Here is a 24077-nt window from a genome sequence, read left to right as displayed (position 1 = left end):
GCGCTGGCGGCGGGGCTGTGCGCGGCGCAGTACGAGCAGTACAGCGTGCGCGGATTCCCCGCGGCCGCGCTGGAGCCGCTGCAGCGCGCCTACGCGCGGGCGCTGGAGCAGTACGCGGACGCGCGATGGGCGGAGAGCGCTCAGGGGCTGGAGGCCAGTCTGCGGCTCCACAGGCTGCTGCGGGACAGCGAGGCGCATTGCCACCGCCGCTGCGCCGGGGAGCCCCCCGCGGGCGAGGATCCCGCCGAGGAGCCCCGCGGGGAGCGGGAGTGGGAGCGGGAGCTGCGGCTCTTCGGGCGGCTGCTGCTCCGCGCCGGCTGCCTGCGCTCCTGCAAGCGTGAGCTGCCCGTGTTCCAGCTGCGCTACCCCCCCGCGCAGACCCTGCGCGATTTCCAGCGCCGCCAGCCCTACCAGTACCTRCACTACGCGCTCTTCAAGGTGAGACGGTGCAAATGGCAGGGGGCAAGGGGTGGGAGGGTCCTGCTCCTCCGTCCTGCACCGCTCTGATCTTTCCCCTCCATCCTGCGCCCCTCCATTGGGCACAYCCCTTCCCGTGTCTCATCCTGTGCCCCTCATCCTAGACCTCTTTGACACCCCCATCCTGCATCCCTGTGCCCCCATCCTACGCTGTCAGCCTGCACCCTCTGMTCYGCCCACCCTCCACCCCTGYGCCCCCAAACCTTGCTCCCTCCATCCATTCCAGGTGCTTCCCCTTTCCTTCACTCCCCATCTGGCACCCCCCTCCGGCTCCTCCATCCTGCCCCTGAGCTGTGGCACGTCAGCATCATGTGGGACACATCAGGCGGGACGTGAGGGGTGCACCCATGACTGGGGGGGGCTTGTGGTTGTGTCCCTCTATCCCACCTTGCATTTCCCTGGTCGCCCGAGGTCCCCCTAGACAGACAGGCCATTGTCTGAGGACAGGGTGCAGGGGCTGCTCCAGCTGAGGGGCCAGAGCTGGCGAGCCCCTGTGATTGTGATRGGACACGTGTCTGGATGCTCCATCAGGAAGAACAACTTGCTCAGCTCTACAGTGCAGACGTGGAGAGAGGTTTTGTGGAGGGAGGCTTCACACGGCATTGCCCTGGGGTGCTGGTTTGTTGGCCAGAGCATCTCTGGCAGGGGACAGTCCCCTGGTCAGCGTCCTCATCCCTGGCTGCTGGCCACTGAGGGTGCTGTTTTAGCGCTCAGCGCTGAAGCCCCACTCACCTGGCAGCGGCAAGGGACAGCCTGGCTTCATCCTTAATGCCTTTTCCTCATGACCCAAACCCTTTTCATGGATGGGTCACTGAAACCGCACCCCCTCACTGCCCCGAAGCTGCAACCTGAGAGCCTCGGAGGGGTGGGCAAGGGCTGGCCAGTCTGGTGGCATTGCTGGAGCAGAGCAGATGCGTGGGTCAAACCCACATCACATGGATCCATCTCATCCCATGTGGATCACTCCTGGCTGGATGKGGGGGCCCAGGAGGGGCTGAGCTGTCCCTGCTCCCAGCATGGGCACAGTCAGGAGGTTGGTGTGGCTGGAGCTACCTGCAGTATCCATGTTCCTGGATCTATTCCCCACAGGGATCATCCTCCTGTGCTCTGGCTGGGTGCTGAGGTCCCAGCTGGGCTGGCCCAGGCTGCCCTGCAGCAGCTCTCTGTACTGCCTCTTCCTCCCTCCACAGTCAAATAAGATCGAGAAAGCCGTGTCTGCTGCCCACACCTTCCTACAGAAGAACCCCAAGCATGAGATGACCTTGAGGTACCTGAACTACTACAGGACGCTGCTGGAYGTGGATGAATACCTGGTGGACCTGGAAGCTCAGCCCTACGAGGTAAGGAGGGGATGGGGCTGGGGTGGAAGAGGGGCTCCCCGGGGCTCAGAGCTTGCCAAACACCGAGGGAAGCAGAGCTCGCTAAACCCCGAGGGAAGCAGCTCTCCCTCGCTAAGCTCTGGTCCTCGGCAGCCGATATTCGTGCGGTCGGTGAAGCTGTACAACAACGGSGATTTCCGAAGCAGCGCTGCCGACATGGAGCAGGCACTGGCCGAGTACTACAAGGCTTACGAGGATTGTCTGGCCGGCTGTGAGGGCGCCTACGAACTTCAGGAGTTCAAGGACTTCTACCCSGCCATCGCAGGTAGTGGAGGGCTGGGGGTGGCAGACCTGGGGTGACAATCAGGGGTGCAGCACTTGCCATTCTCCCCCAGACCACTTCGTGAGCGTGCTGCAGTGCAAGGTGGACTGCGAGACCGAGCTCACCCCCAACGTGGGCGGCTACTTCGTGGAGAARTTTGTGGCCACCATGTACCACTACCTGCAGTTCGCCTACTACAAGCGTGAGTGCCAGCGGGAGCGGGGGACCGTGGGGAAGGGGTGTCACCCCCRTGTCACCTGGCGCTGCTCCCCGCAGTGAACGACGTGCAGGACGCGGTGCGCAGCGTCTCCAGCTACATGCTCTTCGACCCGGGCGACACCGTGATGCAGCAGAACCTGGTCTACTACCGCTTCCACCGCGAGCGCTGGCGCCTGCGCGAGGAGGACTTTGAGCCTCGGCCGGTGAGGATCCCCCAGRCCCCGTTCCCGTGGCTCCACGCTGATCAGACGGGGGCTGACACAGCTTCTCTCCCCTGCTGTGCCCAGGAAGCCGTGMGGTACCACAACCAGACGGCCGCCCAGAAGAAGATGCTGGAATTTGCCCGGCAGTACCTGCAGGATGATGATGAGGTACCTGATGGGCCCGATGTGGGATGCAGGGGTGATTTTGGGTGTGTGGGTGTGCAGGGATGTTCCTCAGGYGGGGGGTTCTGACCCCCCAAACCAGCCCTGGAGCAGAGATGCAGGTGAGGCCATGGAACCCTCCTGCCTTCTCCTGCCCTCCCATGCTGCAGATGGAGGTGGATGGTGGCGAGGGGACAGAGGGGCTGGACCTGCCCTCCGATGGCGAGTTCGAGGGTGAAGGTGACTACGAGGAGGGCTTCTTCGCAGAGTGGTGGCAGGAGCCCAAGACCAAAGGAGACCATGACCAAGGTTCCTGATAGCAGGGCTGGGGGCCGTGCTGCAGGGTGGGGGGGTCTGCTGCCCACACCTCTGGTGCCAYCAAACTCTCCTTGTTTGCAGAGATCCTGTGATGACCCTGGTAAAGGGACACCCGGCCCCAACAGAGCTGGATGGTGGTGGCTCTGTGATGCCATCTTGGGGATGTTGGGCTTTGGGCTCCTGGCAGCCACCGGGCAGAAACTTGGACTCGTGGGGAAGGGCTGATCCTGCCTGGCATCCTGCAGCAGGGCCACCTGGATGTTTGCTGCCCTGGCACAGCCCAATTCAGCGGAACACCAGCAGCTTTGGACTCCCCAGCTCGCCCAGGAACTTCCCCTGGGCCACCCCTGCCCCCAATGCCCCCAGGAGCCCTGACCAGCAGCGATGCCCAACAGAACTGGAGTTTTCCATGTCCTTCAGCTGCCTCCCAGGATCTGTGGATGATGCACCAGGATCGACCTTTGTGTTGTCTTGAGAGGCTTGGGGGCTTGCCCCTACTCTGGGAACAATGCACGATGCTGTTGGAGTTGGTCCTGCCCCTGGCTCCCTGAGGCTCCTGCTCCAATTCCTCCATCCCCCTGGGCAATCTGCCAGCCCCCAGAGCCCAGGTCCCCTTGGACTCCCTGACTTGGTGCCACAGGGTGCTCCTGGTGTGCCATGTCCCCGTGTCACCGCAGGGCTGCAGCCTGGTGCCCTGCCTGTGCCTKGAATTTTTGCCACAGCAGCCCTCTCTAGCCTTAAGCTCCATTAATTTAAGATTTCCCCTCTTGCACCGTTGCTCTTTTTTATATATTTACTGGTGCTGAACTTTTAATGAAATCCAGACTGGTCTTTTCATGGCTGCCTCCACCTTGGGCTCCCTCGGCTGGGGTGTGGTGCCACCATGGGATCCAGGAGCTCAGAGTGGGAGAGGGAGGGATGAGTTCAGGCCTGGATGTCCCCACAGGTGACATGGGGGGAACATGTGGGGCTGGGGACCCACGGAGGCTGTGAGAGCTGTTGGGCCACAGCCCAACTGGGAGCCTTAAAGGGATTTGTGACCCCTACACTTGCAGGGGAGGCTGTCATGTGGAGTGGGGAGCTGCAGGGGGCTGGARRGCAGCATGTCCCACCCCATATGGGWCTTTGGGGTGGTTGTTTTGGMGGTGCATCATTCTGACCCTGCTCCTTGSGGGTGCATCTGCCTGCTCCTGGACCGGAGGGTGCAGCCTGCATCCCTCAGTGGGGTGGTGGGTAGCAGGGTGGGATGACTCCCTTCCTGCCCACATCAGGGCGTTTTGGGGTCGCCGTTGGTGCTGACAAGCCTGTGCCAGCCCTGGGCACGAGGCATCGGGCAGTGTGTGGCCGCTCGCTCCTCCCTGCCGTGTTCCCGCTCGGCTTTGGAAATTGGCTGCGAGAACTGAAACTGAGAGGCTGAATCACAGCGTTGGCCCCGGGGGAGGGAAGGGACGGGAATGGAAGGACGGGAATGGAAGGCAGAGGGTGGCRAGAGGCTGCCAGCACCCCACCCCTATTCACCGGGGCTTTTCCAGCTCTGCAGGGCAGTGGGCTTGAGCCCCCAGACCCATGGGCAAGGCTCAGGGCTCGGGGAGGCAGCGCTGGGGGGAGCACCCACTGCACCCTTGCGCCGGGCAGGGCTGTCCTATCGCTTGGGAGGAGTGGGGTTTGTCACCGATGGGTCACTGCCACCTCGGGAGGGGAGTGCCAGCCCGGTGGGGTGTGGCCGGCGACACTCGCGCAGGGATGAGCGGGAAGCACGCGGCCCAGGGGACAAAGGCCTGTGGATCTTCCCAACAGCTGGGCGAGGGTGGCACTGTGCCCAGGGGACCTCCGCCCTGTTCTGACACACACCTGGGCACCCTGTCCCAGCCCCACAGTCATGTGGAGCAGACAGCTCCTTGCTCCCACTCACTGGCACAGCCCTTACAGCCCTGAGCTGCAGTCCCTGGGGTCCCTTCCCTGCTCCCAACTGGAGTCACTGGATGTGCCAGTGTGYCCTGGGCAGGAGCAGCTCTGGGAGCAGTGGTGTGACCCCAGCTGTGGCTGTAACCRTGAGCACGGCCACCATCCTGTCCCCCAGGACGTGCAGAGTCGAGCTGTGGGGCAGTGCCAGCAGTGCAGAGATGGGATGCAGTGACCTGTTAGGGACATGGGGGTGGGATGCAGGGGAATGTGGGGGCAAGGCTGCGGGAAGCCATGGGTTAAATGGTGAAGGCGTTGTTGTGCTTCCCTGACACTCTTGACCTTGACCAAGAGGGRCCACGAATGAGATTTTTGGCTGACACCTCAGCTGTGCCGTGTCCTGCCCTGCCATGCCGTGCCACTGTGTGCCATGTGCTCATTTCCCTGTGCTGGGAGCTCTCTCGCTGCGCTCCGGATCTCCCGCTCAGCGCACAGCCATGAATTCCCTTTTTCTTGCAGGGGCGTTGGAAGCTGTGTCTCTCACCTCCCTCTGGAGCTGAGAATCCTCGCCTGGCAGCGCTCACAGCCAGACGCGTCAGGGCACCGCACAGGCAGCGGGGGTGCAGGATGMTCCCTCCTCATCCTCACTCGGGGCAGACTCCTCCTGCTCCTCACACCTGGGGGTCCTGAGGACCACCCCCGTGGTCTGGGACCTATCCCATGGATGACTCGGGCACTGTGTGACAGCTTYTCCCGGGACGCGGAGGCAGCACCCGGCTGGACCGGTCCGGCGGGGACCGCGGTGACGCAGCGCCGGCAGCACCGAGTCCTTCGCGAACGCCCCTTCCTGCCGCCCCCGCGCTCCTGCCCCGGGGGTCCCCGCACGGCCCGGGGTTCCCCGCACGGTTTGGAGGTCTCCACACGGCCCGGGGGTCTCCGCACAGCCCGGGGTTCCCCGCACGGTTTGGAGGTCCCCGCACAGCCCGGGGGTCCCCGCACAATTCGGGGGTCCTCGCACGGTTTGGGGGTCCCCGCACAGCCCGGGGGTCCCCGCACAATTCGGGGGTCCCCGCACAGCCCGGGGGTCCCCGCACAATTCGGGGGTCCCCGCACAGCCCGGGGGTCCCCGCACAATTCGGGGGTCCCCGCACAGCCCGGGGGTCCCCGCACAATTCGGGGGTCCCCGCACAGCCCGGGGGTCCCCGCACGGTTTGGGGGTCCCCGCGCCCCCGGCCCCGCCCAGGGGAGAGTCTCGGCCCCGCCCCCCGGCCACACCTGGCCACGCCCACTGACGTCACCCAGGTGGTCCCCTCGTGGTCGCGCCCTTCCTCTCCCGCCGCCGCGCCCCACGCGCCCCGCCCCGCTGTCCAATCACCTGCGGGCGGGGGGCGGGGCTTCCGCCCTCCGCCAATGAGGAGCGGATAAACACTCCCSGTGTGGGCGGTGCCCGGCGGGCCGAGGGTTGATTGGCGTGAGAAACATCCAATAGCGGCGGGGCGGCGCGGGGGCGGGGCCTGTGGCGGGCGGGGYKGKGCGCGGGKCGCTGCTCGCCTTTTGTTCGGGCAGGAGCGGGCGGGCGGCGGAGAGCGACGGTGAGCGGGGCCGGGGCACCGGGAGGGGAGGGACGGTGAGTGGGGCCGTGGTACCGGGCGCGGGGAGCGACGCTGAGCGGGGTCGGCGCCCCGGGCACGGGGAGCGGGGCGGGGCAGGGCGCCGGGCACGGGGCGCGACGGTGACTGGAGCCGAGTCACCGAGCATCGGGCGTGAGGGAGCGACGGTGAGCGGCGATAGGCCGGCGGAACCGGGCAGAGAGCGCGATAAACCCCGACGGTGAGCGGGGACGGGTTCGGAGGACCGGGCTGGCGGAGATCGCGGCGGGGAGTGGTCCGGTGAGCGGAGTTGGGGCGGCCGGAACGGGGCCAGGGCCGTGGCCGTCGGTCGTTCCGGGCTGGGCTGCACCGGGGCCGGGCGGACTCCGCCGTGCGGGGCTGGGGAGTGGCCGCGCTCGGGGCGGGGAGGATCCGGGTGTCCGAGCCGGGCAGTACCGGGTGTCCCGGCTCGGCCCCGCTGCCGCCGCCTGGGGCAGGGATCCCCCCGTGCTCTCCGTGAGTTCGGCCGGTCCCGCCCGGGGCCGCTTGGGCGGATCCCCGGAGCTCCCTTCATGGGCGGCCGGGCTGCCCCGGGCTGTCCCGAGTGCGGCGGGAGCCACTTTGAGAGTCGCGTCTCCGCTCTCCGCTGCGAGGCGGCGACTGTCCCTGTCCCCAGCCCCGCCCGGAGATGCCTCTGGACGGGCGAGGCCCTGGCACCGGCGCTCACCCGGTGCTCTTACGCAAACTGGGCTGCTCCGTGCCCAGAGTCACACCTGGGGACGCCGCGTGTCGCTTTCGAGGCCACCTCGGAACACCTCGACACCGCCGTCCCTAACCGCGGGGCCGCTGCTACCCTTCGCCCACCGCTGGGCATGTGAGGTCTGGGGGCTCAGAGGGTCGAGGAGGATGCGGGTGACCTGACATCACCCAGACAGCCCCCCGCGGGTTCGGGGTGCTGGGCACAGAGCGGACGGGGGTCCCGGYTGAGCCCCCCTGACAGAGGATATCCGCATCGGGAAATGAGGAGGGGGAGCGAAACTTGGCTGTTTGTCTGATGTTTGGAGAGAAGAGAGCGCTCTAATTGCKTTAGCTGAGTGATTAGCTTAATTAATCAGGTTTACAGCACAGATGAAAGGATAATGYTGAAATGTTGCTGGGAGTTGCCCAGAGAAGGCAAACGTGGGCTGTCATACGAGCAACGCAGAGAGATGTGTGTGCTGTGAGTGAACACTCAGGAGGGCACGGCTGCTGCTGGGGACGGGACAGGGTGACCTGTGCCACCGTCCTGCCTGCACGGGTGTGAAGGCATCAGCCTGCCAGTCCTCACACCCCCGGCTTCTCTGTAACGCTGGTGGGGTGCCTGGGTCAGTCCCACGTCTGGTTTGATGTTCCCTTGTCAGCTTGCCCATAGCAGAAGGGTGGTGGGGGCTGGGGACGCCCCGTGACACGGCCCCCGCAGTGGCTTCACCTCCTGCTCCAGCCCTSGTCGTGCTGGTTTTGGCGCTGGTGCCAAGCCCCGACGCTCGCGGGTCTGGTGTCCGTCTGCCATCGGCTGGTGGGGAGCCGGGGGCGCAGCGTCTCCGTGCCAGCTGCCGCGGGGATGGGGCTGGAGCGGTGCCGGGGGCTGGAGCGGTGCCGGGGGCGTTTGCTCCGGGCTGKCAGCCGCATCCAGGGCAGGTGCAGTGTCCGCGGGGGCTGCTCCAGGCTCAGCTCCCGGGGTGTCCGGTCCAGCCGGAAACGGGGATGGGAAAATTATAGGGGTCCGTTTCTGTGTCCTTGTCGGTGTCAGGGCTGGTTGGAAAGGTGCAGGGCACCCACTGGAACTGTGTTTGCGCATCTGAAACCTGTGATCGCTCCTTGTTTTGGAGGATTTCCATGAAGTGTCATGAAAAACCCATTTTGCTGCTAATTTGGCCTAAACAAGCTGGCCATCAGGATGGGGACGCGCAGAGCTCCTGGCAGTGGTGGCTGAGGATTGTTCTCTCTCCTCGCCTGTGCTGGAGCAGGGACAGACATGGGTCCCCAGGGCTCAGGGCGCTGGGGGAAGGTGGGGCGGCCGTGCGGGGCYCTCCGTCAGACAATGGCGTTACAGTCTATTGTCTGGGCGATGTGCCGTGTCCTTGCCGGCTCCAGGAAGCGCGTTCATCCCCGGGGGAGGGGGGGGGACGATCCGGGCTGCTGGGAGGGGTCTCCTGGGGCTGGGTGTGCGAGTAGTTTGCGCACCGTGCCTGGACCCTCCGCGGCAGCGCGGGTGAAGCGTGGCCGGGCTGCAGCGGGGGACCTTGGGGAATGTCCCCTCTGGTCCTGGTGCTGCATTTCAGGGTATCATTCAGCGCTGCCCTAATCCCATTAACTCACCCCTTTGTCTCCCCCACCTGAAGCCCTCGCTCACAGCCGGGCAGGCACTGCGGTGCAGCTGCGCGGCTCCTGCAGCTCAGCCTGTTCCTGGGAGGACGGCTTCCCTTCGAGACTGTGGTTTGGTGTGGGAGCGYTTGATGGGATTTGGCTTTTTATCACACTTCCAGATCTCCGGGATTTAAGACGGCGCTTTTGCCGGGCGCGCTGCCGCTCGCAGATGGCAGAGCCTGGGAGCGAAGCTGCCCTTGGCCCCGCTCCGCAGGCTGGGGGAGCAGAGCCTCTGCACGGAGAACTTGCAGAACTTTAATTGAGGCATCTGTACCGACGCTTGTGCTGGTTTTGAAGGTTTAATTTAGACCGGTTTCTAATTAACAGAGTTAAAAAGAAGCGTAGTGTGTTTTAAAGGAGTACAAGCCTACCTGGGACTTTGGGGGGGCTTTCCCACCTGGAGAGGGTTTGTGGGCACCCAGCATCACCCAGAGCTGGGGGTAGGTGGGCACTCACAGTCCTGTGGGCTGTCCCAGGTGGGTCTGTGTCAATGGAAGCAGCTGGGAACGGCAGCTTAGGAGGACAGCGGGGCTGCACTGGTGCCTTGAATCGCATTTTCTGCTCTGAGATTGGTTTTAYTCCTCTTTGCTCATGGACACTGATGAAGTGGTGGACAAGGGGGTGGGAAGGTGCAGGTACTCCCTCTCCAAAAAAAAGCTTAAAACTTGACCTGAACACCAWGGCTGTGCTTAAACAGAGCTGGCGTTGGAGCCACACCCGGCTCGTCGGGGGGGAGGTGAAGATGGTTTCTATTTAAGCAGAGGTTTGAAATACCCTTCTAAATACACCAGCCTCCGCGGGTTCTGCTGCGGCTGCTGACAGGCCTGGAGGCRTCCTGGCACGCCTTGGACTCTGTGCAAAGCTTGGAATCGCTTTGCAGACAGGGCAGGAGCCTCGTGCTGCGGCTGCCGGGGCTCGTCGGGCAGCCCGCGACATCTGCGCTGTCTGTTCGCAGCGAGCCCCGGAGCTGGTGGCGGGGTGGAGGCGGAATTCTCGGTGTTTTCCCAATATCCCACGCCTGGGTGAGCAGACCTGGGAGGGGGTGGCAGTGCCCTCCATGGGGGTGCCCCGGTGGCATCACAGACAGTGGGGTGGGTGAGCTGGGGTCCTGGTGGCTTTTAGGGGTGGGTGGCTGGGTGAAACAGTGCACATCCGTGCCGGGGGAGAGACCTTTGGCTGCTGGCAGAGCCTGCTGTAATCGCGGTGACGCGCGGGCAGAGCCCTGGTGACAAATCATTAACTTGCTCCGACAGGCCGGGTGCTGACGGCTGTGGGTGATAATTTCTGGTGAAGCGTCTGAACTTTGCAGCTGCAATGCAACTGGATGGAGGAATTAAAGCGGGGCTCAGCACCCCTGTGCCCCTCCCTGCTGCCCTGGCTCCTCTGGCAGGGCAAACCCGGTGTCCTGGACACAGTGCTGGAGCTGCAAGGTCCAGAGCCTGCAATTATGTTGTTCTTAAAGAACAACTTGTTCTGTGTGCTCATTGAAACAAAATAATGGTTTTGATTTTTTTTTTTTTAATCCAGATGGAGTAATTGTGATTAATCTCACCATGCCAGTTCTCCTTTCCATGGACAAGTGGCAAATTCCCATCTTTCCCAGACATGATTCTAATGAGATCAGCAAACTCCAGCTGAGGAGGGGATGAGCCCACGTGGGTCCTGATTTGGGGATGGAGGTGTCTGTGCCAGCAAAWGGGGATGCAGGGAGGGGAATGTGCTGCCCAAGACCCCACAATGGGTGTTTGGCAGGTGAATAGAAAACCTTTTTTGGGCTGGGGGTCCTATCGTGGGCCCTGAGCAGGAGCGGGAGGTGTTGTGTGTGCACTCACAGCGGGAGAGCACTTGATGGATAATACTGTGTCGTTTTGTGATGTGAAGTGCCAAAACATCACAGCCTGGGCCTGGCGTGTGCTGGAGCTGTCAGGAGCTGTTAATTCAGGTGCAGGCGAGGCGTTTCGGGGACACGCACTGGGGGTTGATGGAGAGCATCAGCTGAGTCGTGGTGGAGCTGCTGCATCCTGGGGCTGCTCTGTGCTGCTCTCATGCTCAGGGGGGTGCAGCACCCCCTGTAACAGGATCAAGGGCTTTGCACGGGGCATTCAGCAGCTCAAACGTAACAACATCATGAAATATTAAAAGAGTTTAGAGCCTCTCCAGTGAATGAACCTGGATTTGAAGCTCCCACATCCTGCTGCCCTTCCCAAGTACCCCAAAGTTGTCAGAGCTGGTGGAGCAGCCATGAACCATTCTGGACCTGGGATCATCCATGCACAAAGGCCACGGGCTCCTTTGTGTGCAAGGCCAGGCTCGTGGTTTCGCCTGCTCTAACGAGAGGCTGATCCCCCGCCGCTGTCTCCTCCTCATTAAACTTCAAGCTGTTTTCGTTCCTCTTTGAATTYTTCCACTCATCTTCCCTGTAAAGCCCCATTGAAAGGGCTCCTGGTGCCGGGATCTGACTCGAACGCTTCCCATTGATGCTGGTGAGGTCTTGACAAGCTCCTTTCTCTGCCTGYTCCCGCTGCGTGTTCCTGAGGATCCTCTTCAAAACCACCAAAGCTTTTGTGCAGCGGCTGCGGTGGCTTCGTTAGCGGCTGCCCCCGCTTTGTCAGCCCTCAGTGTCACTTCAGGCCACCTTTGGGCAGGGCTTGGGGGTTTTGGGGGACTTCAGGGTGCATCTCCAGGTTGCCCTGGGCTCTAGGTGCCCTTGTCTGTGGGAAGAGCGTGTCCTGTGGCTGCTGGAGCTGTCTGAGCRGGCAGTCGCTAATCCCCGGCTGCTCCAGGAAGGGGGGGACCGGAGATGGCTTGTGCGTAGCGTAAGTGCTTCTAAAATAGAGTCTTTTCTTGTGCTGCGTTTATTGAATTGCCTTAACTGCCTCTTCCCTTTCCTTAAAAGCCTCAGCGGCTGTAATTGCAGCCGCTCGCACRCTCCCACCGCCGAGCTCAGCCCCTCACATGCTGTGGCTGCATGAGGGGTCCCCCAGCACTGCTGGGCTTTGCTCCTGGAGGATTTGAGCAGGGATGGGGCTCCGAGGAGCTCTGGCACCCCACACTGCTCTGTGCTGGGGTGAGGGCAAGTTGGACCTGTGCTTGCCAAGCTCAGGCTGCCCCTCACCCCGCTGACCCTGGGACTCGGTGCCTGCTCCTGTGTAGTCCCTGCCTGGGGCTTGTGACACTGCTCTGTGCCCCCACCTGCATCCTTTGGGGTGACCCCACACTGGCAATCACAGCTGCTCGCCCCCAGGAGCCCCTGGGCTGTAGATATTTCTGCRTGAAGCAGCACTCGTGCTTTCCCTGCTGCGGTTCTGGGCAGCTCAGCTCGTTCTGACGGCTGTGTCCTGCCGGGCGAGGCTGAAGGCTCCACGGCAGCCGCTGAGAAGGGCTGCTCAGGCCTGGGGCTGCGTGTTTGCCAGAGACTTCCTCCGCAGACGGTGTCCCGGGGGGCCGGTGCTGCTTGGACGCCGATCAAATGGCTCCGGGGGCGGATGAGCCGCTGGCCGGTGCCCGACAGCCGCGGGAGCTTCCTCTGCCTTCCTGGCTGCGGGAAGTGGTGGGAGAGCCATTAACCTCTTCCTGCCAGTGCCCTACTTGACTGAAAACCCTGTCCGCCCCCCATCCCACGGCTGAAGCCCCCCCAAGGTGTCTTGGCCCCTTCCCCATCCTGGAGCAGGCTGGGGGTTCTCTCCAGACCTGCTGTCCCCTCGGAGGGGTCCCCCACATCTGCCACGCTGTTTGCTGGGGTATTTCTCACTGTTCCCTGGAGTGAGTCCTATTTCCCTGGGGTCTGGGCTTGTGTGTGGAGTGGGACACAGGTGACTCTGGTGGCGTTGTTCTGCTCTCACTGTTGTCCCCTTCCCTCTCTCACAGYCTGGAAGGCAAGGGCTGGGCTCAGCAGCGATTGTCCTGCCCACAGGCCTGATGTGAGAGGGCTGRAGCCCACCCAGGCATGCCCCTGCTCATGGCTGACCCCTCCAGAGTGGGTTGTTCTATATTTGCTCCAAATAATCCTCTGCTTCTCCCTCCTGCATGAGCTGCCATCCTCCCCATCCCTGCTGGCAGSGCTCCTGCCCTTCTGTAGCACTACAGCATTGCCAGGGAATGGTGAACCCAGCTGGAACCAGCATCCTGTATCCCTCTCACTCGGATCCTACTGAGGAGGAGAGAGGACACCTGAGGACAGAGCCGAGCTGTGGAGGAYGAGGGAGAAGCTTGTGTCAGCGTCTGCCCCTCGCTGGGTGGTGAGCAGGGCACGCTTGACACTGAGTTCAGAAAATGTCACTGCTCACCGTAGGAGTGTCTGACATTTGGTCCGCTGGCCGTGTCACCTCGGGTGCTGCTGGCCTCGCTGACCCCTGTGCTGATGAGAAAATGCCATTAAGGGGGATGCTCAGGTGCTGTGTTTAGTGAGGTGTCCATTGTCCCTTCTGCTTGGAGCTCATCTGGGGCCGATCACCAGAGCTGCTGTCTGAGCTCAAGGAGCTGTGCTGGCTTTTGATGTCCCTGGGTGCTGTGGTGCAGACGAAGGGGTGGCTCATGCATAATTCAGGGCTCTGTACAGTGTCTGAGCCCAGCTCCTGGAGGTTTGGAAAATTAAGTGTCTGTCTAAAGCCTGTAAATTGTGGAGCGGATGTCACTGCTCAACAATGGTGCAGCAGCATCAGCCCCTGCCAGATCTGTCTCGCTGCTGCCCGGGGTCCCTGCCCTGGCACAGATTGTGTGATCCTTTCTGCTCTCAGCTCTGCTCTCCCCCTGCCCACCTTRTCCAGGGCAGCTTTCCAGTGTTTTCTGGGGTGTTGGGTCCCTGCTGCTGAGCTCTGTRTGCCAGCTGGGATGGGTGACAGCTCACCCAGCTCCTGCCTGCTGCTTCCACATTTCCWAAGGTGGGATTATTGCTTCTCCAGAGCTTCCCGACACAATCTGGAGCCTCTGCCAACCGTGGCCACGCTGACCCAGCTGTAGGACTCGCCCTCCCAAATACCAGCGCAGCAGCTGACGAGTGCGGGTGTGCAGCACCGCGGCACTCCCAGCTCGGCACCGGGGCTCTCACGGCCCATCCCTGCTGAGACGCGGGGTGGGGAGCAGAGCAGCCTCTCCTCTCGCCCCTGGCACCATGTGTCACACGCTGTCCTGCCCCGCTGATCAGACATCGAGCTCCCAGCCGCCGTGGGAAGGCTCTGCCCGCCGCCCTCCATTAGCGGCCGCCTCCACTGCCTGACCACCGTGCATTATGCACAGCCCATTACAGCTGCTCTGAGCCTGCCGGTGCTGCTTGACAGCTCAAAAAACCATCGGATTGGCAGGAGCAGCGCTCCGGGAAGGCGGCAGGGGCCGGGGCTGGRTGCGGGGGGTTGCGGGATGCGCCCAGCCGGGGGGACAAGCGTGCCGGGGCTCCTGTTTCCCATCTGGCCGCTGCCCCCGCGAATGAGGGTTTGGGATTCCTCCCTGCGAGCGCCGGCCTGTGCAGCTGGCGAGGGCTCGGCCGCTCCTTGGGAACAGCCGGCAGCGGTGGGATGGGACGAGCCGCGCCAAGCCCGTGCGCGCCGGGCCCCGCCGGGACGCCCCACGGAACCGCGTCCTCGGCCACCACCCGACGCCCTGAGTCAGCCGCCGGGCTGGCGGGGGGCTCAGCTCCGTCCCCTCGCTCCCCCAGGACGGTGCTGGAGCCCCAGGCTGCCGCCCCAACCCGGCTGGTCCCTGCGGGTCCCGCGCTGTGCCGCCGGCTGGAGCGGAGCCAGGGGTGCGCGGCAGCCCCGGTCCAGCCCGGCGCAGGAATCGGGGCCGGTGCGGGTGGTAATTAGACTGTTTGGAAGTGGCTGCTGCTGCGCCCAGGTATGCCGGGCGGCAGCTGCTCCTTTCGCTGCTTATCGCCTCTGAAACTCTGACTCATCGCACTCCTGCGCGGCTGGGAAGGGTTGGGAATCCCGGCGGGTGCCTGGGTGATGGGTCAGCGGAGGGCTGGGCGGGCGCTTTCTTCATCCCTCCCTCCCTCCCTGCCTGCCTCCAACCCTCCCTCCCTTCGTGCCTCCGTCCCTCCTGGCCGTGCCGGGGGCCTGGATGCGGGGCTGGTGACTCACAGCCCTGAGTGAGCTCAGGCGTTAATCCCTGAGCCATCCTCCCTCACTCTGTATCCCCAAATTAAAGGCAAGGAAAGCCCTGCCCTGCTCCCAGCAACCTTGGCTGGTTTGTCCTGAGTGTTGGGATGTGCCGGGCTGCCCTGTCCTGGCGCTGAGTGGGGAACACCCAGCCCCAGACCACGCCGTGGGCGCCTGTGGGGCTGAGCACCCACGGGAGAGCTGAGCCTGCTTATTGCTAGGTRCTTTAGGAGTGTCCCAGMAARCTTCTAAAAAGRTTCATTTTATRCTTGGAGCTMCAGCCATGTGGARCTTGGCGCTCCTGGCAAGTCCCCARCTCTTTGCAGGTCTCTGAAAAGGGGTCTTAAGAAATCTCGTGGGCAGCCAGGGGACCCTGGAACCGGGGTTCTGGCTGTGGTGTCCCCCTGCACCGGGCAGAGCCTGCCCCCCCCTCGGCCGTGGCAGCGGTGAGACACGGTGTTGTGAGACACAGCGCCGTGAGACGCAGCCGCGCTTCATGTCTCAACACGAGCAACAAAGTGCTGAGCTTTGGGTTCGTCATCCCGGTGCCGCCTTTCATCTCCCGTGGGGGAGGAGGGCAGATAGGGATCGGCTCCATCTGCTCCTGGGCTGTGCCGGGGCCGGCTGCTGCTGCACCGGGGCTGCTGTGCCGTTCGGGGGCTGGAGAGGGGCAGGAGGGTCCTGCAGCGACCTGGGCTCTGCTGGAGGTGTAACCTCTCCCCTCCCCACCTCGCAGAGCAGCCATGGAGGTGATGAATATGATGGAGCAGCCGATCAAGGTGACGGAGTGGCAGCAGACCTACACCTACGACTCGGGAATCCACTCGGGCGTCAACACGCAGGTGCCCTCGGTCAGCAGCAAGTGCCTCGGGGACGATGACGAGGTGTACGGCAAGCAGTACACCATCAAGAAAACGACCACCACGAGTTACTGCCAGGGAGGGAACCAGGGCCAGAGCCAAGCGCAAGGTAAGGGGCTGCGGGGCTCGGCACATCCGCGGGCTCAGCTGCTCGGCTCCTGCCTTCCTCTTCCTCCCCCGTAGCCGTGCTGCTTCTGGGCACTCCTCCACGCTGGCTTCCACACCCCGGGAATTGCTGCTGCCTAAAATACGCTCCCTCCTGTGCTCCTTCCCAGCGCCGAGAGGCTCTCGCGCGGGGGCGGCGCGCGGCCAGCCCGCGCTGGTGCCGAGCTGCGCGCACATCCGAGCGTGCCAGCGGGCTGGCTTGGGATGRGAACAGCTGATCCCGGCCCACGGATCTGCCACCTGCTCTACTGCCTGTCTGCCTGCTGGGAAGCCTGTCCCAGCGTGGCTGGCAGAGCTGCTGGCGTGCGTTGTCTGAGGCAAGGACGACACGGAGCCGCAGCCTGGAGTGGAGGAGATGCTCCCCCAGCTTTGTCCCCTCAAAGGGGGCTGGTTTGCTCTGCTTGTCTCTGCAGTTCCCTGTCAGCAGTAGGCCCTGGAAGGTTTATTTGCCAGCTCTTGCAGGGATCAGAACCCCCCAAGCCCTGTACAGCCCCTCTGCCACAGAGGTGGGGACCATGGGTGGCTACTGCATTGTCACACCTCAGCATCTTCCATAGGGAAGGCCTCAGCATCCTCCTTTTTTCCAGTGCCAGCTTGGTCCCAAATTGCAAATACCCTTAATTTTTTAATTAATGGGCTGTGTATGACAACTGCCTCATCACGCTGCCTAATTGAGTGTTGTCTTATCTCCGTGCTGCCGTATCTGTTTACGCTTTGAAGCTCCGGCTCTGTGCGGAGCGTGCCGGCACTGCTGACGTGGCCGGTGTCACTGCGCTAAGCTCTTGCTCATCTCTTTGGGATTGGGAAGCAGAGCTGGGAGCGCTCCTCGCAGAGAACCTGGCTCTAACACTGCGTCCTTGTCCTCCCTTGCAGCGGACATGGAGGCCCAGCTGGCCATGACCCGTGCCCAGCGCGTCCGGGCYGCCATGTACCCCGAGACGGTGGAGGACCGCTCGCTGCTCATCACCACCCAGCTGGAGGGGCAGCAGACCAACGTGCAGCGCCTGGCAGAGCCCTCCCAGATGCTGAAATCGGCCATCGTGCACCTCATCAACTACCAGGACGATGCCGAGCTGGCCACRCGTGCCATCCCAGAGCTCACCAAGCTGCTCAACGACGAGGACCCGGTAAGGAGCTGCGTTTGCTGGGTGTGTCTCTGAGCTTTCAGCTGCTGCACAGATGGGCTCCCATCCCTGTGGGGCTCTATGGCTGTGTCTATCTCCTTCCTCTTAGCCAAACTCCTGGCTGCCTCCACCCTGCACCGGGTCTGAGCCCACCCCTGCCCACTGGTGGACCCCTCCCCAGGCTCTGGCTCCTCTCCCTGCAGGTRGTGGTCAGCAAGGCGGCCATGATCGTCAACCAGCTCTCCAAGAAGGAGGCGTCGCGCCGCGCGCTGATGCAGTCGCCGCAGATCGTGGCGGCCGTGGTCCGCACCATGCAGAGCACCAGCGACCTGGACACCGCCCGCTGCACCACCAGCATCCTGCACAACCTCTCCCACCACCGCGAGGGCCTGCTCTCCATCTTCAAGTCTGGGGGCATCCCGGCCCTCGTCAGGATGCTGAGGTATATGGGGTGGGGACTCCGGGGGGATGGCAGAGCCTGGCAGCCCCTCCTGGGATGAGGGCAGGGAAAGGCTCATGGTGCTCTCAGTTTGAGTCCTCGTGCTTCCAAAATAGCAGAGTGGGAGACTGTGAGCCTGTGAAAGCCCTTGGGGTGCATATGGAACCTGCATGGGGGCAGGAACAGGGGGGGTGGCTACCCCAGCCCCGCTGCCCTGGCTACAAGAGGGGTGGCTCTGATGTGTCCCTTCCCTGTGGCCTTGCTGAAGGATGCTGGTGGGTGCTGGGCTCGGGGCAGCCYTGAGGGCTCCTCTGCAGCCCAGTGAGTGCAGTGGAGCTCCCGCCCTGACCGTGGCGTGTGCTGCCTGCCCACAGCTCACCTGTCGAGTCGGTTCTCTTCTACGCCATCACCACCCTGCACAACCTGCTGCTGTACCAGGAGGGGGCCAAGATGGCCGTGCGTTTGGCCGACGGGCTGCAGAAGATGGTTCCCCTGCTCAACAAGAACAACCCCAAGTTCCTGGCCATCACCACGGACTGCCTGCAGCTGCTGGCCTACGGGAACCAGGAGAGCAAGGTGGGATGGGGATCTCAGAGTGATTGTGGCATGGGGAGGGCCTGAGGGGGGTGGTTGCCCAATCTCGCACCTCGCAGATGGAAAGGCAGCAGTGGAGACCCCACCACCTCCTGAGTCTCTGGTGAGGTGATCAGGGCATTCCTGCATGCCAAAGGGCTGGAGCTCCTGCCTGGCTTGTGTTCTGGCATGAGCTGGGGAATGTGGAGAGGGGTCCCAGCAGCCCAGAGCTGCCACATGGCTCAGCCCTCCATTCTCAATGCCYYRTCCYTGGAAGTGTTCAAGGTCAGCTTGGAGCACCCTGGGATASTGRAATGTGTTGCTGCCCATAGTGGAGGGTGGAACTGGATGCTCTTTAAGGTCCCTTCCACCCCAACCCATTCTGGGACTCTGTCTCACAGCTGATTATTTTGGCCAACGGAGGACCCCAGGCCCTGGTGCAGATCATGCGCAGCTACAACTACGAGAAGCTGCTCTGGACCACGAGCCGCGTGCTCAAGGTGCTGTCGGTGTGTCCCAGCAACAAACCTGCCATCGTTGAGGCTGGTAAGAGGGGCTGGGCTCTGGGAAGAGCTGCAGGGAGAGGGTGGTGGTGGAGGGGAAGGAGGGTGGAAGGAGGGTGATGTGGTTGAGGATGTGCCCTGCCGTGTGTCTGTGGGACAGGCAGATGTCTGSTGAGGCCACCTGTGCTGGCCTGGATTCCTGCTCTGAAGGATGCTGAGGTGTTCCTGGCTCTGTGCATGGGCAGGATCCATCCTGGCTGTCCAAAAACCCTTCCCACACCACATCTGGCCTCTGCCAAGCCACGAGGCTGCTCCGTGTACAGAGCAGCCGATGCAGTCCTTCTGTCACTTGCTCTTGGCACGGCCAGGGGTGCTCACAGGACTGTTCCCTTCCCCACAGGTGGCATGCAGGCACTGGGCAAGCACCTGACCAGCTCCAGYCCCAGGCTGGTCCAGAACTGCCTGTGGACCCTGCGGAACCTCTCTGACGTGGCCACCAAACAGGTGAGTCTGGGGGTGCCCAACTGCGCTTTCGGAGCCGTGTCCATGCCGGGTGCTGGGCTCTCACGCCAGGCTGACCCCAAAGCCGYGTGTTCCCCGTTCCCTGAGCTGCAGCAAGGCTTGCCCTGCACCCCAGGGTGCTGCTCAGTGCCYGTGGCCCTGCCTGTGCCAGCTGGCAGCCAGCACTCCTGCGTGTCCCCAGCGCAGGGCCGTGGTCACCTCGGTCACTCCATGGGTGTCACCGGGCTTTGCTCCGGCTCGGGAGCGCCTCAGGCTGCCCTGGGCTGGCTGCCTGCCCGGCTCCTGTGGGAGCTGCCTGCAGAGCCTCTGCCAAGGCTGTTGGTGACCCCAGCCCTGCTCTGGGTCTGCTCTCCCAGCCCTTGGCTGCCTCCTGATGAGCTTTCCCATCTGCTGGGGCCGCTCCATGCGGATTAGCTCTGATGCAGCCTGGAAACTATTTTGGCTGTCACAGAAACATCCCTGGCTCTGATGACTGAAGGGTTGGAGGAGGACGTGGTGCTTTAACTCCTTCCTGTCCCTCTGCTGGCTGCCGGCCGGCACAGCCAGGACCGGGGTCATTGTCACCGCGTGGGGAGCGCTGGCGGGGGCATCGGAAGTGTGAATGCAGCAGGGAAAGCTGCTGGAGACATTAAACTCTGAGTGAAACTGCACATGTCAGGGGCTCACTGTGAAGGAGCAGCTYCAGCTGCGGGGGGATGGAAAAAGAGCTGTGGAGGGGTGAAAAAGGAGCCGTGACAGAGTCAGGAATACTGCAGCCCTCCCATCTCTGCCTGCTGGGGGCATGTGGGGTCAGATGTGGGGCTGTAACTCGGGTCTGGCTGTGTGTGCTGCTCCCACCTCCCATCCCTGCTCTTGCAGGAGGGCTTGGACGGCGTCCTCAAGATCCTGGTGAACCAGCTGAGCTCCGATGACGTGAACGTGCTGACCTGYGCCACCGGCACCCTCTCCAACCTGACCTGCAACAACAGCAAGAACAAGACCCTGGTGACGCAGTCCAACGGGGTGGAGGCGCTGATCCACACCATCCTGCGGGCGGGTGACAAGGAGGACATCACCGAGCCGGCCGTGTGCGCCCTGCGGCACCTCACCAGCCGGCACCCCGAGGCCGAGATGGCGCAGAACTCGGTGCGGCTCAACTACGGCATCCCCGCCATCGTCAAGCTCCTCAACCAGCCCAACCAGTGGCCACTGGTTAAGGTAAAGGGCCACGGGGTGCTTGGGGCTAAAGGAGGTCGGTGCCTGGGCTTGGAGCGAGTCCCTGGCCGCTGCTCTGTGGTGGGGTGGGCAGCTGAGGGGTCAGCAGCGCACAGGGCCATGGTGGCTGCAGCTGTCACAGCCCAGCTGCTGGTGGGTGATGTCCTCAACAGTGCTGGTGAAGGAAGTGGCTCGTGCTGGCTGCTCACTGGAATCGAAGCTCAGCCTGGACAGGGGATGGTGCCAGTGCTGGGGGAAGCTGACTCAGCCTGCAGCACCGAGGGGATGGGGTGGGACATGTGGGGAGGGGTCTGGCCACTGCGTCTCTGGGGAACACAACTGAGACAAACCTCTCCTTGCTCCTCCTCTCCTCCAGGCTACCATAGGCCTGATCCGCAACCTGGCCCTGTGCCCGGCCAACCACGCCCCGCTGCAGGAGGCCGCCGTCATCCCCCGCCTGGTCCAGCTGCTGGTCAAGGCTCACCAGGACGCCCAGCGACACGTGGCTGCCGGCACACAACAGCCCTACACGGTCAGTCCCCACCCTTGTGCCCTGCTCCCGGCACAGCATGACGCCCCAAAACATGTGGGGGGCCCTGTCTGAACTCCTGTTCCCTGCTAGGATGGAGTGAAGATGGAAGAGATCGTGGAGGGTTGCACGGGGGCACTGCACATCCTGGCCCGGGACCCCATGAACCGCATGGAGATCTTCCGCCTCAACACCATCCCTCTCTTCGTGCAGGTCAGGGCTGTGGGGACACGGGGGCTGCTCTGGGCCACCTCCTGCCCGGCCTGCGTGCATCAGGGCACACCCAGAGCATGGGGGCTCCTTGCTGGCTGCTTCACACCGTGCTGGTGTCTCCTGACAGCTGCTGTACTCGCCGGTGGAGAACATCCAGCGCGTGGCAGCYGGCGTGCTGTGCGAGCTGGCCCAGGACAAGGAGGCAGCGGATGCCATCGATGCYGAGGGCGCCTCGGCTCCGCTGATGGAGCTGCTGCACTCCCGGAATGAGGGGACAGGTGAGCGCTGCTGTGCTGGGGGATGTGCTGGGGGGCTTTCCTGCCCTGCTGGGGTTTCTGGGGCTCTGGGGTTGCRTGGCAGCAGAGCTCAGGCTGCTGTCCATCCCTACAGCCACCTACGCTGCTGCCGTGCTCTTCCGCATCTCGGAGGACAAGAACCCCGACTACAGGAAGCGTGTGTCTGTGGAGCTCACCAACTCCCTCTTCAAGCAYGACCCAGCAGCCTGGGAAGCGGTGAGCATCCCAAACAGCTCTATTCGTGGGGAAAATCAGGGGATGGCCCTGTCCTGCTTCCAAAAGCTGTGCCAGCGCCTCCAAGCAGAGCTGTAACAGCAGTGGGAGGTGGGAGGAGGATGTGGCCACCCCATGGCCCCTGAGCATCCTGAGCACGAATCCCTTCAATTGTGCCCCTTCTTCCACAGGCTCAGAGCATGATCCCCATCAACGAGCCCTACTCAGATGGTGAGTATGGCACCAGCCCTCCCTGCAGGGTCCCCGTGGGTTGGGCTCTGGGAAGGGGGGCAGTTGTCTCATGTCACCGAGCCAGGCTGGTTTAAAAACCTTTTTCAGGTGGCTGCCAGTCCAATGGCAGCCCAGTCTGCTGGGGATTGGGGGTGTACAGTGGGATGCTCAGGGACAGGAGCTGGGACACCAAAAACTGATCTGGGGACATCGGGAATGTCACTGTCACCTCACTGTCACCCGGGGTGGGACCCTGGGACAGCAGCTGGGACACCAGGAACTGGCCTGGGGACGTTGGGGACACCGAGAATGTCACTGTCACCTCACTGTCACCCAGGGAGGGACCCTGGGACAGCAGCTGCAACACCAAAAACTGGAGCACAGGCAGCTGCTGCCCTTGGGCTGGGGGATGGTGGGCCCCTTTTGCATCACCATTGTCACACGCTGCCCTGGGCGGGGGGGACAAGGAGGTGGCTCAGATCTGGAAAAGTCCTTGGCCTGTGGGAGCTGAGCTTGCCACRTCCCTTCCCTGCAGAGCTGGACCCTGGTTACCGCCCCATGTACTCGGGTGACATCCCCCTGGACCCCATCGACATGCACATGGACATGGACGGGGATTACCCCATGGACGCCTACAGCGACGGCGTCCGAGCGCCCTTCGCTGACCACATGCTCGCCTAACCCGCCCGCAGCCCTGCACCAGGTACCCCGGGCTGGGATGGGTGACTGGGGGAGGCAGGGCTGGCTGATGGCACYTGCCATGCTGGGGGTGTCCCTGGTGCCACCACGGGGTTCCTGATTGCCACTAACGCTGCCATGGGTCAATGTCCCCGTCACCCCGTCACCCGTGGGCTCTGGTCTCCTCCAAAATCCCCGCTCGGTGGATGACAGGAGTTYTCTGCTGCTGCAGGTGTTCTCTCCATGCAGAAGAGGGTGGCCCCAGAGCTGAGCATTCGCGAGAAGGACTTGGGAGACAGAAGTGCCTGAGAAGACAAAACTTTTCCATTCCCACGAGAGGTTTTAGTTTTCGATTTGTTTTCTTCGCTGTGGGTCTGTGGAGAAGGTCCTTCCTCCTGGGACTGCTTCGAGCACCTACTGCCACATCCAGCATCCAAGATACTGTTTCTGAAGCTTTAAAACACAAACCCTGCACCGTTAGTGATCTTTCATTGGCAAAAATAGTCTTTTCTATGAATATATATTTCTTTTTTTATTTTTAATATGGTGCCAACGGCTTTTGCCGTCTTTAAGTTTGTGCTTTCTAACTCCCCCACAATTTGTTCTGTGTGCTAGTGTTCTAGGAGAGGAATCTGACACGGAAAAACCCTTTGCTTCCTGCGAATTCCAGCTGAATCAGGCCAATCCAGGGTTTGCTGAAAGCAAAGGGTCCATGTCCCAGGACCTTCAGGGTGTCTGAGGTTTAATTCTTTCCCATCRGCCGCTGGGAGCTGACTTTGTGTCCCTGTCCTGCCAGTCCCCATAGAGGAGTGACTCCAGCATTAGAAACTGTGTCCTTGTACCGATCTTTGTTGCACATTTTAACCCGTTTCCCTTATCTTTGGTGAGTGGTGTGTTTCCGTCCCCTCCTCCCTTATCTAACGCATTTTTTAAAGAGGCTTTAGATCCGATGGTGGTTGGACACTCCGGCTGGAAAAGGGATGGACAGTTACTGGAGTGTGGGTCAGGAATGGAAGATTTTATTATTTCTGTAAGTTGTTTTTTGTATAGACCAAAGCAAAGAATAAAATAACCCCTGCAGCCCCGTGCTGCCCTGAGCCTGTTCTTCTGTCGGCTGGGGGAGCCAGGGGAAAGAATCCATCACAGTCTGTGGGGTGAGTGCCTCTGTGGGGCAGAGTGATCTYGGTGAGCTCGTTGCCATGCCTGGCACCTGCTTTGCCTGGCCTTGGGCCCGGGCTGCCGCAGAGCACGGCAGGACAGCGAGGTTCATGTGCTGTGCTCGGGCAGGAGCAAGCGGGGACAAAGCAGCAGGAGCTGGTCTGGGAAAAGGGACTGGGGGGAACATCCTGCCCCAGCTCARCGCTGCAGCCAACCCCGGTGCTCAGGGAAATGGATCTGCTTCCTGCCACAGCCTGTGCCAGGACCAGCGGMGAGCAAAACAACAGCTGCTTTCCGGGCAGGCCCAGCAGAGCCCAGTGCACTTCCCGAGGGCAATGGGGTTGGGGTTGTGGGGAGAGGCTGGGGGCCA

The 24077-nt window shown here is 62.7% G+C and overlaps 2 protein-coding genes across 3 annotated transcripts; both read left to right on the top strand.

Moving 5' to 3' along the window:
• Nucleotides 1-3169, top strand: P3H4 (prolyl 3-hydroxylase family member 4 (inactive); the record flags this gene model as incomplete). The annotated part of the gene is made up of 8 exons (XM_057385905.1): nucleotides 1-438; nucleotides 1668-1817; nucleotides 1950-2121; nucleotides 2192-2320; nucleotides 2395-2540; nucleotides 2625-2708; nucleotides 2873-3011; nucleotides 3102-3169. Coding segments are annotated over 8 exons (1269 nt in total), but the record flags the coding sequence as incomplete, so codon positions are not given.
• Nucleotides 3170-6459: 3290 nt separating this feature from the next.
• JUP (junction plakoglobin) lies at nucleotides 6460-23629 on the top strand. 2 transcript variants are annotated; one of them, XM_057385901.1, is made up of 15 exons: nucleotides 6460-6514; nucleotides 15746-15978; nucleotides 16908-17161; nucleotides 17362-17600; nucleotides 17972-18173; nucleotides 18572-18716; nucleotides 19074-19177; nucleotides 20054-20392; nucleotides 20766-20921; nucleotides 21012-21131; nucleotides 21259-21409; nucleotides 21522-21643; nucleotides 21832-21871; nucleotides 22407-22574; nucleotides 22782-23629. In XM_057385901.1, the coding sequence occupies exons 2-14, from the start codon at nucleotides 15753-15755 to the stop codon at nucleotides 22550-22552; spliced, it is 2244 nt and encodes a 747-aa protein (XP_057241884.1). In that variant the 5' UTR covers nucleotides 6460-6514; nucleotides 15746-15752; the 3' UTR covers nucleotides 22553-22574; nucleotides 22782-23629. The 2 variants fall into 2 exon arrangements, with proteins under 2 accessions (XP_057241884.1, XP_057241883.1); XM_057385900.1 differs by having other exon boundaries at nucleotides 6494-6549.
• The last annotated feature ends 448 nt before the right edge of the window (nucleotides 23630-24077 follow it).

Source organism: Malurus melanocephalus, unplaced genomic scaffold (genome assembly GCF_030028575.1).
Source record: "Malurus melanocephalus ecotype Western Australia unplaced genomic scaffold, MMel_1.1 scaffold_886, whole genome shotgun sequence".
Taxonomy (NCBI): domain Eukaryota; kingdom Metazoa; phylum Chordata; class Aves; order Passeriformes; family Maluridae; genus Malurus; species Malurus melanocephalus.
The sequence above is the reverse complement of the archived record's forward strand: the minus strand, read 5'-3'. Positions and strand labels throughout refer to the sequence as shown.